At 42.6% G+C, this 19,565-nt stretch overlaps 1 protein-coding gene across 1 annotated transcript in view; it reads left to right on the top strand.

Annotated features, from left to right (window-relative positions):
• The first annotated feature begins 888 nt into the window (after positions 1-888).
• VAMP3 (vesicle associated membrane protein 3) overlaps positions 889-19,565 on the top strand; it is a 308,881-nt gene continuing 290,204 nt past the window's right edge. Inside the window, exons 1-2 of the mRNA XM_086922161.1 lie at positions 889-1,025; positions 16,201-16,288. Of these exons, the coding sequence (XP_086778287.1) occupies positions 1,024-1,025; positions 16,201-16,288 (90 nt within the window). The 5' untranslated portion in view covers positions 889-1,023. The remainder of the gene's footprint in view (positions 1,026-16,200; positions 16,289-19,565) is intronic.

The raw sequence follows: 19,565 nt of genomic DNA, 5'->3' as shown, positions 1-19,565 counted from the left end.
ACCTCTCGGCAAATGACGAGCGCTGTCAAAGGCAGTAGGGTCTGGATTGAATGTATCGTTGACATTACAAATGCTATAGGTGTCACATTTGAAAAAGTATAAAGTATTGCCATTGTAAATGACAAAGCTATTACTTTTGCACGATTCAAGACCCACACATTAAAATTAATTTGTCAATTACAAAACCAATAGCTCCAACTTTTATATTGCGAGACCTATTGCATTTCCAGTGCTTGTTTTTGTTGCTTTTTTTTGGGTCTTGACCTGAGAAAATCTACTATGTGTATACATATGTATAGAGATAACTCTAATGACTAGTATATGCAGTAGACCTTTGTACTCTCTACCATTCCTATGTGACTCCTAGAGTGTATCCATTTGTATCTCTTCCTTGAGTGACTTTACTACTTGTACATTTGCAATTTTTCTTTCTTTTTGTATCTTTTCCTTGTGTGACTTTACATCTTGTACATTTGCAATTTTTTCTGTTTGTATCTTTTATGTAACGCATGTAATCCTAAATCCTAAATCCTGCAGCTGTTTCTTAAGTAAAGCGTACCTTCGGGTAAAGTTCGCGCTATATAAAATCGCATTGAATAAATACATAAAATCTCTCTCGTGAAATTACGAGGAAAATTTAGAGGTTGCAAATGTGCGCAATCACAGTGATACATTTGAATAGTATTTAAATAATATTCTGCCAAAGGTGGAACAGTTTGAATTTGGAGACGAATTGTTTGTTTTGACCTTTAATATCCCTTACTATGTTGGTGTATTTAAAATTTTAAGATGGCCACCCCATTAGCTGGCTGAGATTGATTTTCTGCTCTTGTCCGTTTTCTATTACACAGCCTCTCGTCAATATCCGCCTCAAACTGCGCGTTGCACGCGCTGCTGCCACACCCTTTCTGCTCACGTCAGCTTCTCGCGGACCCGCCCTTGGAAGCCTACTGCTTAACGGCGACGAGACCGTACGGTGGGAAAACAACTCTTGAGCGGTGTTGAGTTCTGCCAGCCTTAAAGATGTAAGTACAAGTAGGGAGAGTGGAAGACTTCAAAGCCGCTCCGCTGCCCTAGCGCAAACCAAAGCGCTTCGGGAAGTTCCCGAGATTGCGGACGTAACCTTTCACTCCTTACTTAAGAGTACTTTACTTAACCAACGTCTTCTTTTTCTAAATAAAAATGAAAATTGCATAACTTGTCGACTTCTTTTGAACGTCTTTAGTTACTGAAGTAGTTTGCGATCCCGGTGAAAATATAATAACTGCTTCTCAGTTTCTTAAACAAGTCTGGATTCTTTGCAGCGGTTGGCATGTGTGGTGTAAGTGTAATGCCAAGCTTAGCCGGCTGATCGCTCCGCGCTGCCTGTGGTCTTACACTCCGTTCTTACTGGCACTTTGTTGACTTTCCCTGCCCATCGTTATAGCTGGAATTCTGTATCGGATGACAGTCACACTGTCCTGACTGAGAGTTGACACTCCACCCGACCGCTTGTCTTCTCTAACTCGGGATAGCAGTGGTGTTGCTCGCTTTGGCTTTTAACCAATGATAGTGCCTGAAAGTACAACAAGAGTATAGAGCTTTACAGTTTCAATGTTAATTTTATTAGAAGAAAATTGAGTGATTTCGCCAAATTCCGTTTCATATAGCTCCGGATAAAACCTTTTTATAACGCGTTGTTGCCTTTTGGAAAGAATCCTACTTGCAGCCGTTTATTATCTCACTATAACGCCTGATAATGATGCCAGCATTTCAACTCGTGGCCTACATCAATCTTTTGTAAATGAGCGGTTGCAATGTAATTTCAAACTTCAAGCTGATAATCAGTAGTCCAGTTACACTTCACCCTCCTCCTTATTTCTCATATTTGTAAAAAAACTCAAGATACACAGTTTCCGTTTACTCTCGATTCAAAAACCAATAATAAAAACTTCCATCTATACCTTTTTAAATAAACTCACTCATAACCTTGAATCGTTTCAGTTAAAAAAAACTATTCGACCCTACTCTTGATTTAAATAAACACATATATTTATTTATTTAATTATTTTAGAACTAAACAAATCAATTTCTAAAATCGCTTTCTATACACAAAACATTTATATTTCCATAAATAAACATCTTTTAGTAAACCATTTCACACATTAAAAACGACAGTTTTAAAAGTGACTTATCTCAAGCCTGAGCAGCAACAAAAGAGGAAGATGGCTGCAGGTTCTGTGAGGGTATGCATGTTCAGTATTCTAGACGTTTTTATGTGTTCTGATTCTTTTATGTTGCTGCTGCCTGAGTAGTAATAAAGGGAAGTGCATAATATTGGCCTCCGGGCCTTGATGTAAAATCAGTAGTCCAGTTACACTCCGAAGGATGCCCCTGTTAAGTGGGTCTTGTAACCAAGCAATTCTTTTTTTGCTCTACTGTGGCTGGGATAAATTTGAAATCGCATGCATTTAACATTTGCCTAGAGTATTACAACAATTAACTTTTACATGTCGATTATTTTCAATTATGTCCAATTGTAAAAGCATGTTTTGTGTACCAGCGTTAGCCACATGTTGTGCCACGAACAGAAGCATCTAATAACTATATCCATGGCAAGAATTGCAATCTAAATTGATTTTGCTGTGTGTCTAAGGAAACCCTCTTTATTTTCTTTCAGTGATAAAGATTATTAGCCATGCATTCAAAGAGCGGTTCTGCCTACCTTGCAATAAAGGCAGTTGCCTTTAAAGCCCCGATTGTACATTTGTGGAACCTTTTCTGCAGGGGCCATTATTACGGTGCTAAGTGGTGTGTTCTGAAGCTTATCTTATAGATGTGACCACATACAAGACTCCTTTTCAATCACTTTATGAAACATGCATTTCTAACTAAAATGTAATCTGAGCGTTTATAAAGGAGTTTACGAAAAAACAAAATCATGCTAGTTCGTTAGTTTAAGTTGGGCCTGATTCATAATGAGTGGAATTATAGGGGTGGTTATGTTACATGGCCGCACAAGTTATTTTTGTGAATGGCTTAATACTCAGCATAACCTTTCCCTTTTATGAAGTTAAATTGCCTTGTTCCATTTGTATTAATGATAATGTTATGACGTGGAAAGAGTAGTATTTTTTGAATTTGGATTGTACATGATAAAAAGTTGCTATTTTTAACGAGTCTAAAGGGAGATTCAATTTTAAGCTGTTGTGATAGGAGGATAGGTTCAAAATGTACATTTCCAAAGCTTTGAGAATCGTATGGTATGGTGTGATTTGAGTTGGAATTTGTAATAAAACCTTGACTTGTAATGTCACAAAAAGCATTTTTTAGATCAAGCTTTTAAAAAAATTATTTTTATTGGCATTTCTCATTACTAACAAACAGTTACACAAAACAGCAGTACATTACTGACAGACAATACGGTCAATTAGACAAAGGATGACAGCATATATAACCTGACATGATTTTGCCTCCAAAACACTTTAAGCAGAATACAGTCCGACAATTTACTCCACATTCTGCATGCTTGTATTTCTAGACAAATATTAAAAGGAACTGGCAAAGTAAAGATCAAATAAACACTATGACAGGAGATCTCCTTCCCAGCCCAGCACAGTCTAGGATACTGCAGTATAATAAAGGACGCTTCAAGCCAGGTGGATATTACATGTAGGTTTATTGAGTAACAGGATACATGGTAAAATGAGTAATCCTGAAGTCAGATGGTAAGTAAAATCGCACGTAAGAGGGAAAGCATGAGCACCACCAGGGGCAGCCTCTCTGATGCTCAGCCCATCCACCAACAGATTCACGCAAGCAAACATTTCAAACACCAGCATTCTATCGAGCAGTCATTCTGGCTGAGCAGCAGGTTACCACATATCTCCCTCCTTTCCAACGGAAAGGAGGGAAGTTTTAAAAGGCAGCAAGAAAATGAGAGGATAGAAAACTGTATGAGGGCATGGAAATTAAAGTTGGAAAAAGCAAGCGGAAGAAGTAAAATGGACAGGAAAGACAAGTACAAATCACTCATTCAACATCTTCCTTTCCACCAGAAACACAACACACACATACCACCGACTAAAAGAAACCAAGTACTAGGATCATGTAAGCTGGCCAGGCAAACACTAGGAAAGTACAGGGTGCTAGCAAGAAGTTGAAGAAGTGAAACCACTAAAGCAGTAAAGAGAAAAAGTGGAAGACAGCCGTAGACAGAACGAGGAAAGAATGGCTGCCCTACACAGAAATAAGAATATGTGGAAAAGATACTGTTGTAACTTATCCCTTGGTTCCTTCCTCTCCTTTCCGTCCCCCCCCCCCCCCATGCCTTCTTTCCACTTGGTATGTCCCGTGCTGTGACCTGAAGACAGCAATAGAAGGTTGAGGCGATGACGATCCTGCCAAGCTGGGAGCACCTATGTGTAATAGAACTGAATAAATGTTCTTGAACCTTATAACGTGTGGACCTTCTTTACTACACTTTTGGCGACGGAGGTAACGGAGCTGAGCCAGGGTAAGTGAGGTGTCTCCCCTGGAAGAGTATGAGCTTGGATGAGGAAAAGGAAAAACAAAAGGGGAAGTGAATTGATGACTTACCCGCAAGTGGAGCCCCTCTACTTCAAATCGGAATGGGAAGAATCGAAGATTGAAGAAGAGGTTCTCTGGTCGTATCCCGATTGGAAGGATGGCTGGTCGCAGCTTGAACGGTGAGAAGCACGGCACACCAGTGAACCCACTACGTGAGGAATATTTTACATGGAGAGCCAAAGTGTATGACTGCATCGGGAAGAGCGGGTTTCCATACACAAAGGATTTCTGAATTGAGGTGCTTTGAATGCCGTCAAGTTATGATATATGAATGAGTTGATAATATTTTCCCTTGGACTTGGAATAGATTAAAGGAGACCGGAGAATTCTGATTTAGCCTTGGGCGTTCTCGTGTTATTGAAAGGGTACAGGAAAGTAAGACCCAAGTCGGAGTAAACGGAAATCTGCGCAAGTCCATGAGGTGAGCCTTTGAAGCTGTGTGAGGAGATCGGAGCAGGGAACGAAGGTAAATCTCTGACACCGCATTTGAAACTGATCTGTGGCTGCGCGTCAAGCGATTGAAGTGAAAGTGATTGATGGCATTGTGAAGCGTGTATCCCCAAACACGAAGTATTACTGGATTGAGGTAAAAGAGCAGTCTCTGAATTCGGGCAAATTCTGATATATACTTGAGTTGATATAATTTCCCTTGGACTGAGGACGGATTAAATGGGATTGGTGAAGTCTGATTGAACTTTGGGCGTTCTCGCTGAAATTGAAATAATACAGGAAAGCAGGACCCAAGTCGGATAACACTGGAATCTGTGCAAGTTCATGAGGTGAGCCTTGGAAGCTGCGTGCGGAGATGTGGGCGGAGCAGGGAGTGAAGTTAAACCGGACACCGCGCTTGAAACTGATCTGTGGCTGCGCGTCAAGCGTGGAGTGAGTTATCTCCTCAGAATTTTAACTAAAGTTTAACAAGGATTTTGAAAAATACTGGCGTCAAAGAGCCGTTTTTGTGTATGAAAGTCACCTTCTAGTGAAACTATTTAAAAGCGTGTGTTAGGTTAAACTGTTGAAATTGATAGGAAGACCCGTAGTTAGCTCACACGGGAATCTGCGCAAGGCTTGTGAAGTAAACTCTGGATGTCGAGATGAGACGTAGTAAACGGAGCAGGGAAAGAGATCATTTCTCTTAAACCCGTTGGGAACAGTTCTGAGGCAGCACGTCAAGTGGGTAATGCGTTATCTCCTCAGGTCTTCAACGTCCATCAGGAGCGAACGTTATTACGTAAGAGCGTCAAAGGGGCCATTTGGAGTATGAAAGACACCCTGTTATGAAGAAACCCTTTTACATGATTAATAGGGAAAGAAATATACAATCTTAGGCGTTGGTAGTGGAAAAAAAAGGTCATTTATCAGAACTTGAACCACGAGTTATAATACGAATGGCACTTCAAGGCGAGTTGCATTTTCGTGCTTAGTGAATTGGTTATGGTGGAACGTCGGAACAGGACGCATCACACATAGCGGGGCACATGACAATAATCTTCGGAGCATCATTTGCTGGTAGAGCACTAAGACTGTATCCTTTAAAGTAAAAAAAACAAGGGAAAGTGTAATTTTTTTTTTATGTTCGGAACACATATATCAGAAAGAAGTAACTGTACTCGTGAATATAAGTGGGAATTGATTGAGAAATTAACATGGGTAAAAGCGCAATGTGTAATTTACCGCCACCTGAGCCATTTATGAAAGAAGATGGTACAAGTATCGCAGAATGGGAAGAGTGGAAGGATTATTTTTACAATTGTATATCCATTTTTGACGAGGAGGAAGAACCACTAAAACCAGAGAAAAAGGTGGAAATATTGTTACACAGTTTAGGAGCAGGTGGATGGAAAGTGTACTATAACATAGAAAAGAAAATCATTAAGGGAACAAACAGAAACGTAGTGGAAAATGTCATGCATGTTTTAGATGCACATTATAAGCAAGTAAGGAGTGCAAATGCACAATGGAACAAAATATACAGAGAAGATGGAGATAACAAAAGGGTGGTGAACAAAAGTGAAACTAAACATGTGTATACCATCAATATAGGTGGAGTAGTTATGGGCTTTATCGCTGACTCAGGGTCACATAGTACAGTAGTAGACAAAAGTATATGGAAGAGTAAATTGTCAATAACGCTAGGAAATGAATTTGAAGAAGCAGACACGTCCCAGGAAACATACACGGGTGAAAACATTATCTCGAGTGGAGGTAGAGAGATGGAATGGAGTTACATGAAGAGAAGTACATGGAGTAAAGTTTTTAATTCAGAAGCAGAGTTCGCTGTACTGGAAGGGGATGAACAAATGAAATTAAAAATAACGCAAAATCCCAAAAGTTATGAACCCATGAGTTGGCTGGCAATAAACAACAGTAGTCAAATTACCAAGTTGGAGATGTTGAGGGTGCAAACACCACCATCTATGGACAATGTAGTAGGGACAAGGGAGGTTTGGAGGAATGAGGGGATAACCGAAGCAGCAATTGTCAAATAAAAAAAATAAAATCAAAATACATTCTTGGGAAAGGATGTTAAAGACAATATAAGTAACAATTTCGGGGGAAAAAATCAGTGTGTATGATGTTGAAAAAAGGGTATTTGTATATAAGGGAACATCTGTGGTTACACAATCCACGAGGGTAAAGGAGGACCTTTGTAAGTCTACCCGCCTCAAAGGTGAGAAAGCGTGGATCTCTATGGCAATGGTCGAATCCAAACCTATGACAAGTGAGAAATATGCTGATGACATGGGCCTGGAAGGAGTAGTTTGTCAGTTTGATGGAGTCAAAAAATAACAAGCAAGGAGAGTACTTGGATTGGTTATATAGCGAAGTGTCTGAGAAGGAAAGTGAGGAGGCACATAAAAACGTACGAGGTCCGCACCCCAAAGTTCCGGGAGGAAGGAACACAATGCTTATAGAAGGCTGGAGAGAATATGCGTTCAGTTACACAGGCGACTCAGCCACATTCTCAAGTGCAACTTATTTGACGAAATCGGAGAAAAGACTGGTCCATGAGGAGGCATGTACGGAAGGAGGTACAAGTGGATCTGGTACAGAGTGCAACAAGAGAAATGACGCTAGACCTAATGCTGATGACTATGTGAAGGAATCGGTTGTATGAGCAGGATTAGAAGCAGCGTAATATGGTCCAGGAAATTTCCAAAGAAAAAGGATCCTAAGGCCGTTTTCTCTCTCCAGGATGGTGAAGTGGTACGAGTTATTGGGGACTAAGGCACAACAGCGTGAAGGATGGTTTGGGCTGAATGGCACTTGAGTAGTTAGAGGAAGAGTATAAGAAGGCACCCAAACTCACACTAAACCCACACCATGAAGTATACCTAAAAGAGTGACTTGCTGCGCATAGGAATTGTGGGGGGAGTGCGTTTTATTTTTCTTCCTTCTGTCCCTGCGGAAGGAGATGTTACGTTGGCACTCAAAACTGTTGGGTTGAAGGGCTTTTGGAGTCAGTTGTCTGTTGGCTGGAAAGGGAGCAGAGAAGAGTCACAGGCATTTAACCACCCGTCCTGGCGTAGACAGTTTAACATGTATCTAGGGGTACTCTGCCACCTTTGGTAGAGGCTATGGGCTTCTCCTATCAGGTCTACCCAGGTGTTTAACCTGGGGAAAGGGTCTTCTGTGCAAGACTCGTTGTTGCGCCCCCTTGCGCATATTTTGTATCCACCCCCTCGTGTGTTCACCTGTTTTCCCCTCACTCACCATCTCTCTCTCCCCTGCTCTTTCCCTTCCTTCCCCCCGCTCTTACCCACCGCTTGTTTCCTGCCCCCTCTTCCCCAACCTACCGTGGTCTCCCTAGGGAGGATGATGTGTTGTAACTTATCCCTTGGTTCCTTCCTCTCCTTTCCGTTCCCCCCCCATGCCTTCTTCCCACTTGGTATGTCCCGTTCTGCGACCTGAAGACAGCAATAGAAGGTTGAGGCGATGACGATCCTGCCAAGCTGGGAGCACCTATGTGTAATAGAACTGAATAAATGTTCTTGAACCTTATAACGTGTGGACCTTCTTTACTACAGATACCCAGAAACGCAGCAATTCCATTACCTTGAGCGTGGGGTGACCGTTTCTTCAGGCTGATGATGTTCAGCACTCCTGGTACCAAAATGTATTATAATGAAGGACGCTCCAAGCCAGGTGGATTTTCCATGTAGGTTTATTGAGTAACAGGATACATGGTTGAATGAGGAATCCTTAAGTCCGATAGTAATAAAGATGGTAAGTAAAATCCCAAGTAATAGGGAAAGCATGAGCCCCACTAGGAGCAGCCTCTCTGCTGCTCAACCCATCCACCCAGCGTCTGATTGGTAACGCAGGCATTCGGGCAATGCCCGAAGAGCCGTTGTCCGAGTTCTGCTGTGGGCTGCTTTTTTTAGCAGTCTGGGGGGCCATTTGGGCTCTGTCTCTATTGTTAAAATACAGCCAGCGACCCAGTGGGTGTCTGAGTGGCCTTTCTAGAGGTGATGGGCGCTCATTGCCTCAGTTTAGCAACAGGCAGAGGTATTATTCCCTTTGTCTCGCTGGCTGGCCCATTGTGTGCAGACACTGAGCGGGGACAGGGGGCCTGAGGAGAAGTGGCCTCACTTGGTTCACCAGTGTAAACTAACACATGCATTTTTTTTTTACCCCCTCCTAAAGTTTTTTTTATAAGATTACGCCAAAGCAGTGATTTGAGGAGTGATTATGCAAATGTGGGCCGATTTTATTTTTGTGTGCCCGGGCCGATTTTTCAATCTCAATCCAACCCTGCATCCACCAACTGATTTGTGCACACAAACACTCCCAAACACCAATATTCTATCAAGCAGTCATTCTGGCTGAGCAGCAGGATACCACATATGCACAATGCAATGATGCCCCAATCGGGATCATCCGCAGAGCTCAGCCAGCTGACAAATGAACCCCATATATCCCGGGGCGTGATTGCGTCGGCATTAGCTCCCAGAAGCTTGCTAATTGCGACCTATAATAAGTAACATTTTGGACCCAGTCCTTTGTTGTCGGTGGGCGAACAGCACCCCAATGAAGGGCCACCTGACGCTTAGCCATCAGCAGGAGCATGGTCGGAAGTTTCCTCCATTTTGGTGGTATGTCAGGAAGAACACCCAAGGTAGGTCTTGACCCGTTATGACTTTGACGTGGTGCAATATTTTTAACCAGTAATTGCCTATAGTTCTAAATTGCCACACCGAGTGCATGAATGATGCTTGGGGAGCCCCACAATGCCAGGAGGCATCATCAGAGCACAGTCCCATCCGATAAAGCTGCATCAGGGTTCGGTATAGTCTGTGGATATATTTTAAATTGAATAATTGTGAGACGGTAGTTGGGGATAACTGCTCTGTCTGCAACTAAACTCCCACTGCTCGTCCGTAATGGTCACCCCCAAATCCCCCTCCCACGCCGTTTTTGGATCAAGCTCGAGCATGCGACCTCTTGTATACTTTAGAATACTTCTTTTGTGAGATTAAAGCCACCCCCTAATTTTGATTTGTTTGCTTGTGTCCTTTAAAAATCCTTGCTTGCTAGTGGTCAGTCCTGCCTTTTTGTCCCTCCTTTTCTCTGCCGTTCCTCCCACGAGAGCAGGGATTAAGTACTGTCTTATTTTGCTATGGTTCTTTATCTGTTCTTTTGGGGACTATTTTTTTCTTGGTTTCCTACTCTGTTACGGTTTGCCTATGTTCAGCTTAGGTGCCATATCTCTACATGTAAATATAGCATTTATCCCTCCCACTGCCTCTCAATGCCACAGTTGTTACTTGTGCCTCCTGCTCTGTTGCTTTGCGTTTATTTGTCTTTTTGCACTTTTTGCTGTCCACTGTCACTTAGGCTTTTTTGGTAGGATATTAGTTTAGTTTTGGGCTTCCTTTTCAGGGGGATTGTGCTTGTTGAAGTCTTAATTTGGAAAAAGGCATGAGGCATTGCAGCCCCCCCCCCCCCTCCTCCATGCGCCTGCTGCTCACATCCCTCAACCATCCGCCATGCTAAAAGAGCTTCAGCCTCGTAAGAGCCACCTGCATCCACAGATTGTGCTCAGAAAGGGTTCATCACTGTGCAAATGGTTTATTATATCGTAATTTGAGGTAACTTTGAAGTGAAAAAATGCTTTTCTTTTTTTGGTATTAGGCACTCAACGAAAGAGCATGTATTTTCACGCAGTCTCCCTTATGTGCCTCCCTTCACCCCACTCCCCCTGTTGCTTTAAAGCCACACTTTAGGTGGGGTTAATTTGATCTCAAGAACAATTCAATGTGAGCTGATATTTATTTTTGAATTAATTCAGCTCTTTTAACCGTACTTCACAAATGGCTTTATATTTTTTGCCACAGGTGGTCGAAATACTTAGTGCCTGTTCGAACCCACAAATGAAGGAAGCTAATTAATTCCTAGTCTGCATTGGGTCTCAGGTCCGCAATCTTTATTTTTCTTTACCTTTTTTTGTGCCCGATGAACACTACGTGCCTTCTCGGGGTCCCAGCCCTGCTTGGGAACGCAGGTGGTAATAGCACAGCATGGCTACCCCTTACCATAAACGCAAGAGGAGAGACCACTGCTCATACCTGCCTTTAAGGTATGCTCCTAGTATCCGCAGGGTTCCACATTGTTTGCCTTTTCCTGTTTGGTTTTTTAATGGACTGGACTGCAGCTGGCATGATGTCATAGAAATGAAATTCATGATGAAAGCAGGAACACAATTTTTAAGTGGTTCATAAGGCACTGAAGAGCAGACTGGCGCTTATCTGCCTGGTAGTTTGATTTAAAAAAATTACCTAGTTGCTTCTCCCACTCCTCTCCATCAAACCTTATTATGTTAAAACCCCATGCTCTTGAAAATCCTCTATTCTGTTCTGCCACTCCCCCCCCCCCCTCCTTGGTTGCTGCCCACTCTTGCATTGATTTGTTCTCTACATCTCTCATACCCAACAGCTCCTCATCCCCTCGCCATAGTCCGGATCCTATAGGAAGTCGATTGTGCCAGCGGTCATGAGAAAATGCTTTATTGTATTTCCAGTTCAGTGAAAGTAATGCAAAATCTCTGCTCTCTAGCCTGTGCTTTGCCACAAGCAACTCTGGCAGGGTGCCACGGTGTATGCTGCACATATAGCGCTTAGAAATTAACTGAGTCTATTTGTTTCAGTGGTAATTATTGCTCCCTCTTTTGTTCATGCTGTACATCACTAACATTTTAGCTGATGCTGTTTAGCACGTACGTGCTTTGAAGATTATCTTTTGGTATATCAGCACTAAATACATTGGGTACAAATATTCTAATAAAAACAAAAACGTATTGAAGTAAAACAAAACGGCATATGTTGTAATATGTCAATGTTTTTGTGGGCCATGTTTTATGCCAGGAAGAAATGTGGATTGTTATTTTAGTTTTTTACAAGTAATCTTGTGCCACTGCATCTGCCTGCTGTCCCCTTTGAAACGTTTAAAGGCAAAAATAAATAGCAGGCTTTCGCTTTACTTTTAATTTTCAACGTGACTGCATTTGATGTTTGGAAGGCACAGAGCTTAGGTAGAGACTCGAACGGCGTTCTCCAGTTCCAAAGTCCCCAGCTTTGCATGTTATGTCACATCGTCGCTCCAAATGCATCAGCTTTATTTAGGGTGGGTTATGCCTGTTACCTTCAGTCACCCTCTCACCATGCACCCACCCATAACACTTAATCTTGTTTCCCTGAGCACCAGCCAGCACAGGACAAGCACATTCACTTAAAACATAGAGCCTCGCATCCATAGTCTCTTTTGGGGCCCCTCTCTTCCAGCCCTCACAACATCCCCACGGCACGCTTAGCTTCACTCCCTCATGGGCCATAAATGTTCCCATGCTGCCCATTTGCATTGCTCTTGCGTCCTCTCTCCTGTTATCCGTGTGTTAAAAATGTTTATTTACAATGCAGTATTTGTTTTTAATTTACCCTGGAGGATTCCTACAGCCCTTTTCATTTAAACGGACCCTCTCCATTTACCTTTTACATTTAACTCTTACTGTCCCCCCTTTTCCCTATCACCCTTCAACTGCCCCCAGCCAGTGAAAACAAGCAATTACAATGCAATAGGTTTCGCATTTGCGAGAATTTGAGATATTGACATTGTAAATCACAATGCCTTTTATTTACTTTTGGTTTTTGGTTTTGAAAACCTAAATAAGGCATGGTCGTATACAATGCCAATAGCTTAAACTCTTGCAAATCCGAGACCTATTGCATTGCAAATGCTTGTTTTCTGTGCACCCTCACTTTTTTTTTTTTTAAATAAACTCTCTTTTGCGGTTAAACTATCTTATGCTTTCAATAGTTCAAACCAATATACCTTTGCACCAAAGTTATCACGTTTTCCAGCGATGTGCGTTAAAACAAAGTTTCTACATCTGTAATACAATTCTTTCCTAGAACACACCCTTTATTTTCTATCAAAATTCTACAAGCAATGGTAGATTTATTTTAAAATTAAATATTTTATCGCAGTTATATGGCCACTACATTTGGATGGCACGCTTTTCTCTCTTTTTTTTTTTTTTTTTTGTGGCAATGAAAACAAAATAACAATCAAACCAGCTCGCCCAGGGCAAACCAATTGTCTTGGCTGATGCTCGTTTTACTTTGGCTATGGTGATCAGAAGTCTCTTCCGTTATCTTCCAATTAAGGATGCAAGTTTTCCCAGGTAAGCCCTTCTGTATTAACTATTTCAGTTCCATATTAAGATTGTGAACTGATACTTCATTATGAGCCGTGCCCTCCTCACATCTACCACAGAGTCGCGGCCGCCATTTCACCCTAACTGCAACGCACCATCAACACCACCTTCAAAGCAGGCACCTTCCCTGAAGACTGGACAGGCGCAGAAGTCTGGCCCCTGCTCAAGAAGCCCACAGCTAACCCTACTGACCTCAAGAACTACCGGCCCATCTCGTCCCTCCCCTTTGCGGCCAAAGTTGCAGAGAAAACAGTCAACAGGGAACTGACACGATTCTTCGGACAAAACGCCGTCCTCAACCCGTCCCGATTCCGAAGCAACTACAGCACAGACGGCGCCCTACTCGCCGCCACAGACCACATCCGCACCCTCCTGGATCAAGGCTACTCCACTGTCCTCCTCCTACTCGACCTTCCAGCAGCCTCAAACACTCTCTCTCATCGCACACTAGTTGCCAGACTGCACGATGCCGGCATACAATGAACAGCCCTGGACTGGATCCGATCATTCCTCGCTGGTAGAAGCCACAGAATCAGCCAACCACCCTGCCTCTCCGATCCCACGAAGACCACTTGTGGAGTCCCACAGGGATCATCCCTGAGCCCAAGCCTTTTCAACATCTACATGGCCCCCCTCGCAGCCATTGTCCGACAATATGGCCTCAATATCGTATCCTAGGCCGACGACACCCAGCTCATCCTCTCCCTCACCAGACACCGCCAAACTCCACTTCTAGAAAGGATTGCAAGATGTCGCAGTCTGGATGACCAACAGCTGCCTGAAGCTCAATGCCCTGGAACCACCCCTTCAGAAGGGACAACAGTTGGTGACTGACTGCCCTTTGAAGCCCACCTACCCCCACAGACAACTCCAAAAACCTCTGCATTGTACTTGACTCAAGCTCACCATGAACCGACAGGTTAACGCAGTCACCTCCAGCTGCTTCAACACCCTTCGCATCCTTCGCAAGACCTTCAAATGGATCCTCCCTGAGTCAAGGAAGACGGTCACCCACACACACCTCACCAGAAGGCTGGACTATAGACATGCACTCTACGCCAGATGGTGTCTGTCTTCCCGCCAGCCCCCTTTGTCTGCAAGGGGTGTGTGGAACAGAGGGTCCCCTCCTAACTACAAATCCGAGGGAGGCCACAATGCTGGTGTGTAGTGTGCCACTGCTGTGCTGGTCTGTATAAAATGTGGGAGTGGTGCGTACAGTAAGTAGGTTGGCAGCTACAGCAGGGTAAACCAAGATCAGTTGCTGCTGGGTAGATAATTCAGGCAGCTCAACTCTGCATGTGGGCGACACAGATTTGCAGGGCAGGAAAGGGGCTTTTACAGTGTAGTATGGGCTAGAGTTACAGCTGTAAAGTGGGGCAGGAACTCTGGTAATAACCCCTTACCACCCAGGCAAAAGGGCCTGTGACCAGTCTCTGAAAACTGTGTCACTCTCTACCCCGGCCCCAGCACACCCTCATTTCTCACTGCCCGGGTGCTGGTCTTACTCTCCTTTGCACCACGAGACAGTGGCCTCCCTCCTGCTCCAGAAATGACGTCCGCGCCAGACGAGTCTCCAGTTGTTATGGATGAAGTTGTTATACATGAAGTGTGGTGTATGTGTGAAGCTGTCCCTGCCACGTACAGCCGCTGTGTGAATGTACAACATAAAAAAAATTAACATGAAGCGCAGCACCCGGCCGTGAAGCAGGCTCAGTGCAGGCTATTAGTTGGAAAATGCAGCTTCACAGCAGAGTGCCGTGCTTCATGTACATTTCTAAAAATGTTTTACTTTCGCACAGCAGCTGTACGTGGCAGAGGCAGCATCACACATACACCACACTTCAACTTTAATAATGCTCACTAAACGGGCAACGTGCTCGTACACAAGCATTGTTAAAGATGAAGTGCAGCGTATGTGTGAGGCTGTGTTGGCCTACGAAATGCAAAAAATAAAGAAAGTAATGCAGCGAAACCCAGTATGTGATCCACACTGAAAGGATCAATGTATCCGGGGCAATTGCCTGGACTTGGACAAAACGCCCACAAGGCGGCACAAATGTCCCCTATGCTCCAACAAAAACAATGGGATTTATAACTGCATGCCAAGCAACCAAGCAAAAAGCGGTAGTCGTGTTTCATTGTGCAGAGGAATTACTTAATTCCTCCCAGAGCAGCGCATGCGCACTGGCTATAGGCACGACCTAAAAAGGGAAGCCATTGAATAAGAAGCAAGCAAATAAGTAACAAAGCCACTCAATGGTAAGTAATAGGTGAGCTCTAAGCCTACTGTAAGTTTACAGTCGGTATTTTGCAACTAGACGGTTTAGGATGTCTGGCAGGTGAGACCTAAAGTCCAAACCTATTTATGATAAAAGATAAAAAGTAGAACAGGTGCACAAATATTCAGACTTCTAACAAAACAAATACATTTCTTGCAAGTAGCATCTAGCTGCCCAGAACATGTCTTTAATTTTTAAAAGTTAAAAACATTTGCTTACGATCACTTTCCCTCATCAGTGAGCTTATGAACCTTTGCCCGAATTCAAATAGAAGCAGGCATGTCAAAAGTAATATTCAATGAATCAGTTCTCCCTCCGTCTGGGCACACAAATTGTTCTTGCAAGACGCCATTTATCACTCATCCAGTCCCATAGTTGGGAAACAACTAAAGACCCAATCCAGCATTGTTTATTTTCTTTTCCCTGCTCCCTTCTTTCTGTAAGGTTGCTAGAGCAGTGTTGGCTCCAGCAGACTGAATTCAAACTTGACAGCAAAAAGCTAAAATCCCTTTCCCTACACATAGGTTTCCAAGAAGCTCTTTTACCATTTTAAAAAGGTTTGAAAATACTGCTTTTATTGGCATAATCCAATCAGTCTTCATAGCATGGGTCGATTTTTCTTTTTTCCCTTTCATTTAGGACATCACCTGGACCTGCCGGTGCTGCCCCTGGCACAGCTGCAGGTGGAACTCGACGATTGCAGCAGACTCAAGCACAGGTCGATGAGGTAATGTATGTCTGAGTCCAAAATATATTTCTTAATATCCATTTATGCTTTAAATTGAATATTGTTTTTTAAATTATCATGCAACCACAATGTATAAAGATTACGTTTTAAGTCACTTATGATCCTCCTACATTACACATTGTTAGACTTTTAAATGTCTGTGTTGTGCTTATTACTAAGCAACAGGTTATATGCTATCTTTGTCCTGTTAAAAACCTTGTCGTGGTTGCTTTCTGGTGGAAAACTGTCTGCCTGCTGTATGTATGTTTGTTGTCTGTTTTGTCATTTCTTCAGTGCTAACTGTCTAGCAACAGTGTGCTGTACAGTGGCAATCCACATTTGAGTATGGGTGTGGGGAGCTTTGGGAGGACAGAGGGCAGTGATTAAGTTTGTGAGTGCCAAATCAGTCTATCTGAGGAGTCCGCATATCTGTGGTGGTTTTCTCTGAAAAGTTGTTTTTAGTTTGTCCCTCAATTTTGACTTCTCATACCTCCAAGCCTAAGCTGTCAGAGCAGCATAGCCTTCTGTGTGGTTCTTCAGACTGGTGTTGTAGATGTTGAAGGGTTTTGGCATTGCAGACTTGGTGTCTTGGTCGATTTAATTAGTTCTATGAGTTGTTCATGATGTATGTTCCTGAAGAAGTGGAAGTTAACTTTCTCCTTTTTCTACTGACTTTAATTTGGGTAGAGTAGCATGTGTGATGGTAAAGTGCGCATGGTGAGACGTGTACAGTCCAGGATCGTTCTGCATGTCCATATGAAAGGCATCTGCTTCTTTATGGTATGTCTTGAGATCCGTCATTTAAGGCAGCATTTTCTGGATGGTCATCGAATGCTTGGTACTTGCTTGTGAACTCTCCTAGTGATATTAAATAGTTAATTACCACTAGCACACAAATCACTTTACTAACCAGTTATTGGAGGAAGAGGGTACAACATTTACAAACTACCTACACCACAAAATCCTTTTTCCACTGGAAATTCTGGTTCAGTAGGAATATCACTGCACTGTTTCACATGGCAAGGACAGACAAATATACTACAAAGGCAAAGTCACTGCGAAGGACACCTGTGATGCTAAAAGCCCACATGGATATAACATAAATTCTTACTCCCAAAACCGGGAAAGCTGGGTTGTGGAACTAAAAGGATGTTTGTCACTTGTTTATATTCACCCAATTTAGTTATTACAAAAGCATTCACTCACATTTTATGGTATGCTTCATCACCAGGCCAGGTATCCAATATAATCCTGTTGGGATGGGCTAAACCAGAAAAGATTGAGAGCTCTTGATATTCTAAAGGGGTGTGGGGGAAGAGCTCAAGGCTAACAGTTGCTATTGTAAGTAGTCTAAATTGTCTAAGGGATACACCTCCAAAGGTTTGTTGGCTCTTGGTGTCCTCAGACAAGGTGTAAAATCAAGAAGTGGGTGGAATAGGTAATTTGTGTTCTACCATTCTGAATGAATAAACATAATAAAATGTCTAAAGCTCAGTCACCCAAGGGTGTCCCGATGATAAAACTCAATGGTAACCAGAGGTCCACAGTAGGAGAAAGGTGTCTTCCAATATATGATCCACAGATGTTGATGTGTCTGGTCAATTTCATGGGCACAATACATCACCAAAGGTGTTTTTTACTCTAAACTCTAAAATGTAGTCAACCTCTGGGTTGATATTGCGTACCCACTCTTATTTAGAAGGATGCACAATTTTTAGTTTGTGATATTTTTTTAAAATAAACCAGTGGATACAAACTGTTTATATATGAGATTTTGCAGCCTTGAGAAAGTCCTTGAGGACGAAACTCGCGTCGGCTGGAGTTTTTTGTCTGTAATGGAATAAATGAAATTGACCAGACACGTCAACATCTGTGGATCATTTATTGGAAGACCTCCAATGGAAGACCTTCAATGAACTGTATCAACTGGTTGTGCTTTTGTCGCTATATAACTAAGGATAAAAGTAATAATATTCTGGTTTGCTTTGGTGCATATGTTGGACATTTATAACTAGACTACCTTGCGTTGGTCTAGTGGATTTATACCCAAGGTGGGTGGGTATTGTAGCACTTGGGAGCACCCTTGCAAATGGGTGAATTGCAAATTGAGTGTTAAAACATAAATAACTGACTTTTAGATGTGCAGATCTGGGAGCGTAGCCACTGTTTGTACATACATATGTAAGAGAAAGTTAGTTGTAAGAAAAGTCTTTAGTAGTTATCCGTAGTGATGGTGCCAGAACGCAGAATGATCTACCACCTAGTCTGGTAAGTTTTATTTTAGGTTTAACTGCTATGCATTTTTTCAGCAGAACAGAGGCATCTCCTGGGAGTATATTTTCTAATTTTACCACAAAGATAACTTGAACCCAGTCATAATCCGCTTGATGGTTGAAACCTAGCGCCTTGATAACTGGCTTCCAGTGATGGAAAGAATAGGATACGTTTTTTTCAAGTGAGTAGATACAGAGATATATCTTGCCAAACCTAGGATCATTCTAACAGCCGCATTTTTAATGATCTGTCACCTCTGCAAGACATACCGACGTAGGCCCTGTTGAATAACTTTGGCATAGTTCAATATGAAAACAATCTGGGCGTGCACTACATCCTTCCTAGTGGTATTTTATGTAATATGCACAGAATTGCAAACCAGGTGGAGACTACCTTGTTGATCTGTGCAGTGAATTATAGCTGCTTGTCCAAAAAAGATCTCCAGGTTTCTGGCATAAGTTACTGGAGTTGGTGGCTCACCCAGCTGTTCAAGCTGGAGACCAGGCTGGTGCCTGCTTTCTAACCAGCAACACATTGTTTTTCACCATTAAATTTGAGACCGACTTGCTGCATCCATTCAGAAAATGTGATTATAATGAGCACGGAACCTATTACCTTATGGATTAGCGGTCTGGGAAATTGACACCACAATATGTGTCACATTGCCTTACGAAAATAGCAAGTTCATTACAGTGAGATTGAGAGAGAGATGCAGAACTGTCTGAAGGGGTTTTAGACCTATATTTTATCACTACTGGCATGAGTGCATGAATCTCTTTCCACACCTGCCAATGTTCGCTTCTTCTTGCATTGATGCAAATTAACAGCTGAGTAGGATTGTGCCACCCTGGTTGTCAAAAACACAATAACCACAGCAAAATCCTCCATGGGAAGTGGTGCCAAAAGCAGTGGTAACTCGGCAGTAAAAGCTGGAATGGGGGTATCCCGCCAAGGACCTCTGTTGGTGTTGAAATGATATGTAAATGAATCTTATGATTATAAA

Source organism: Lissotriton vulgaris, chromosome 5, assembly GCF_964263255.1.
Source record: "Lissotriton vulgaris chromosome 5, aLisVul1.2, whole genome shotgun sequence".
Taxonomy (NCBI): domain Eukaryota; kingdom Metazoa; phylum Chordata; class Amphibia; order Caudata; family Salamandridae; genus Lissotriton; species Lissotriton vulgaris.
Note: the sequence above shows the minus strand (reverse complement) of the source record. Positions and strands in the feature narration are given on the sequence as shown.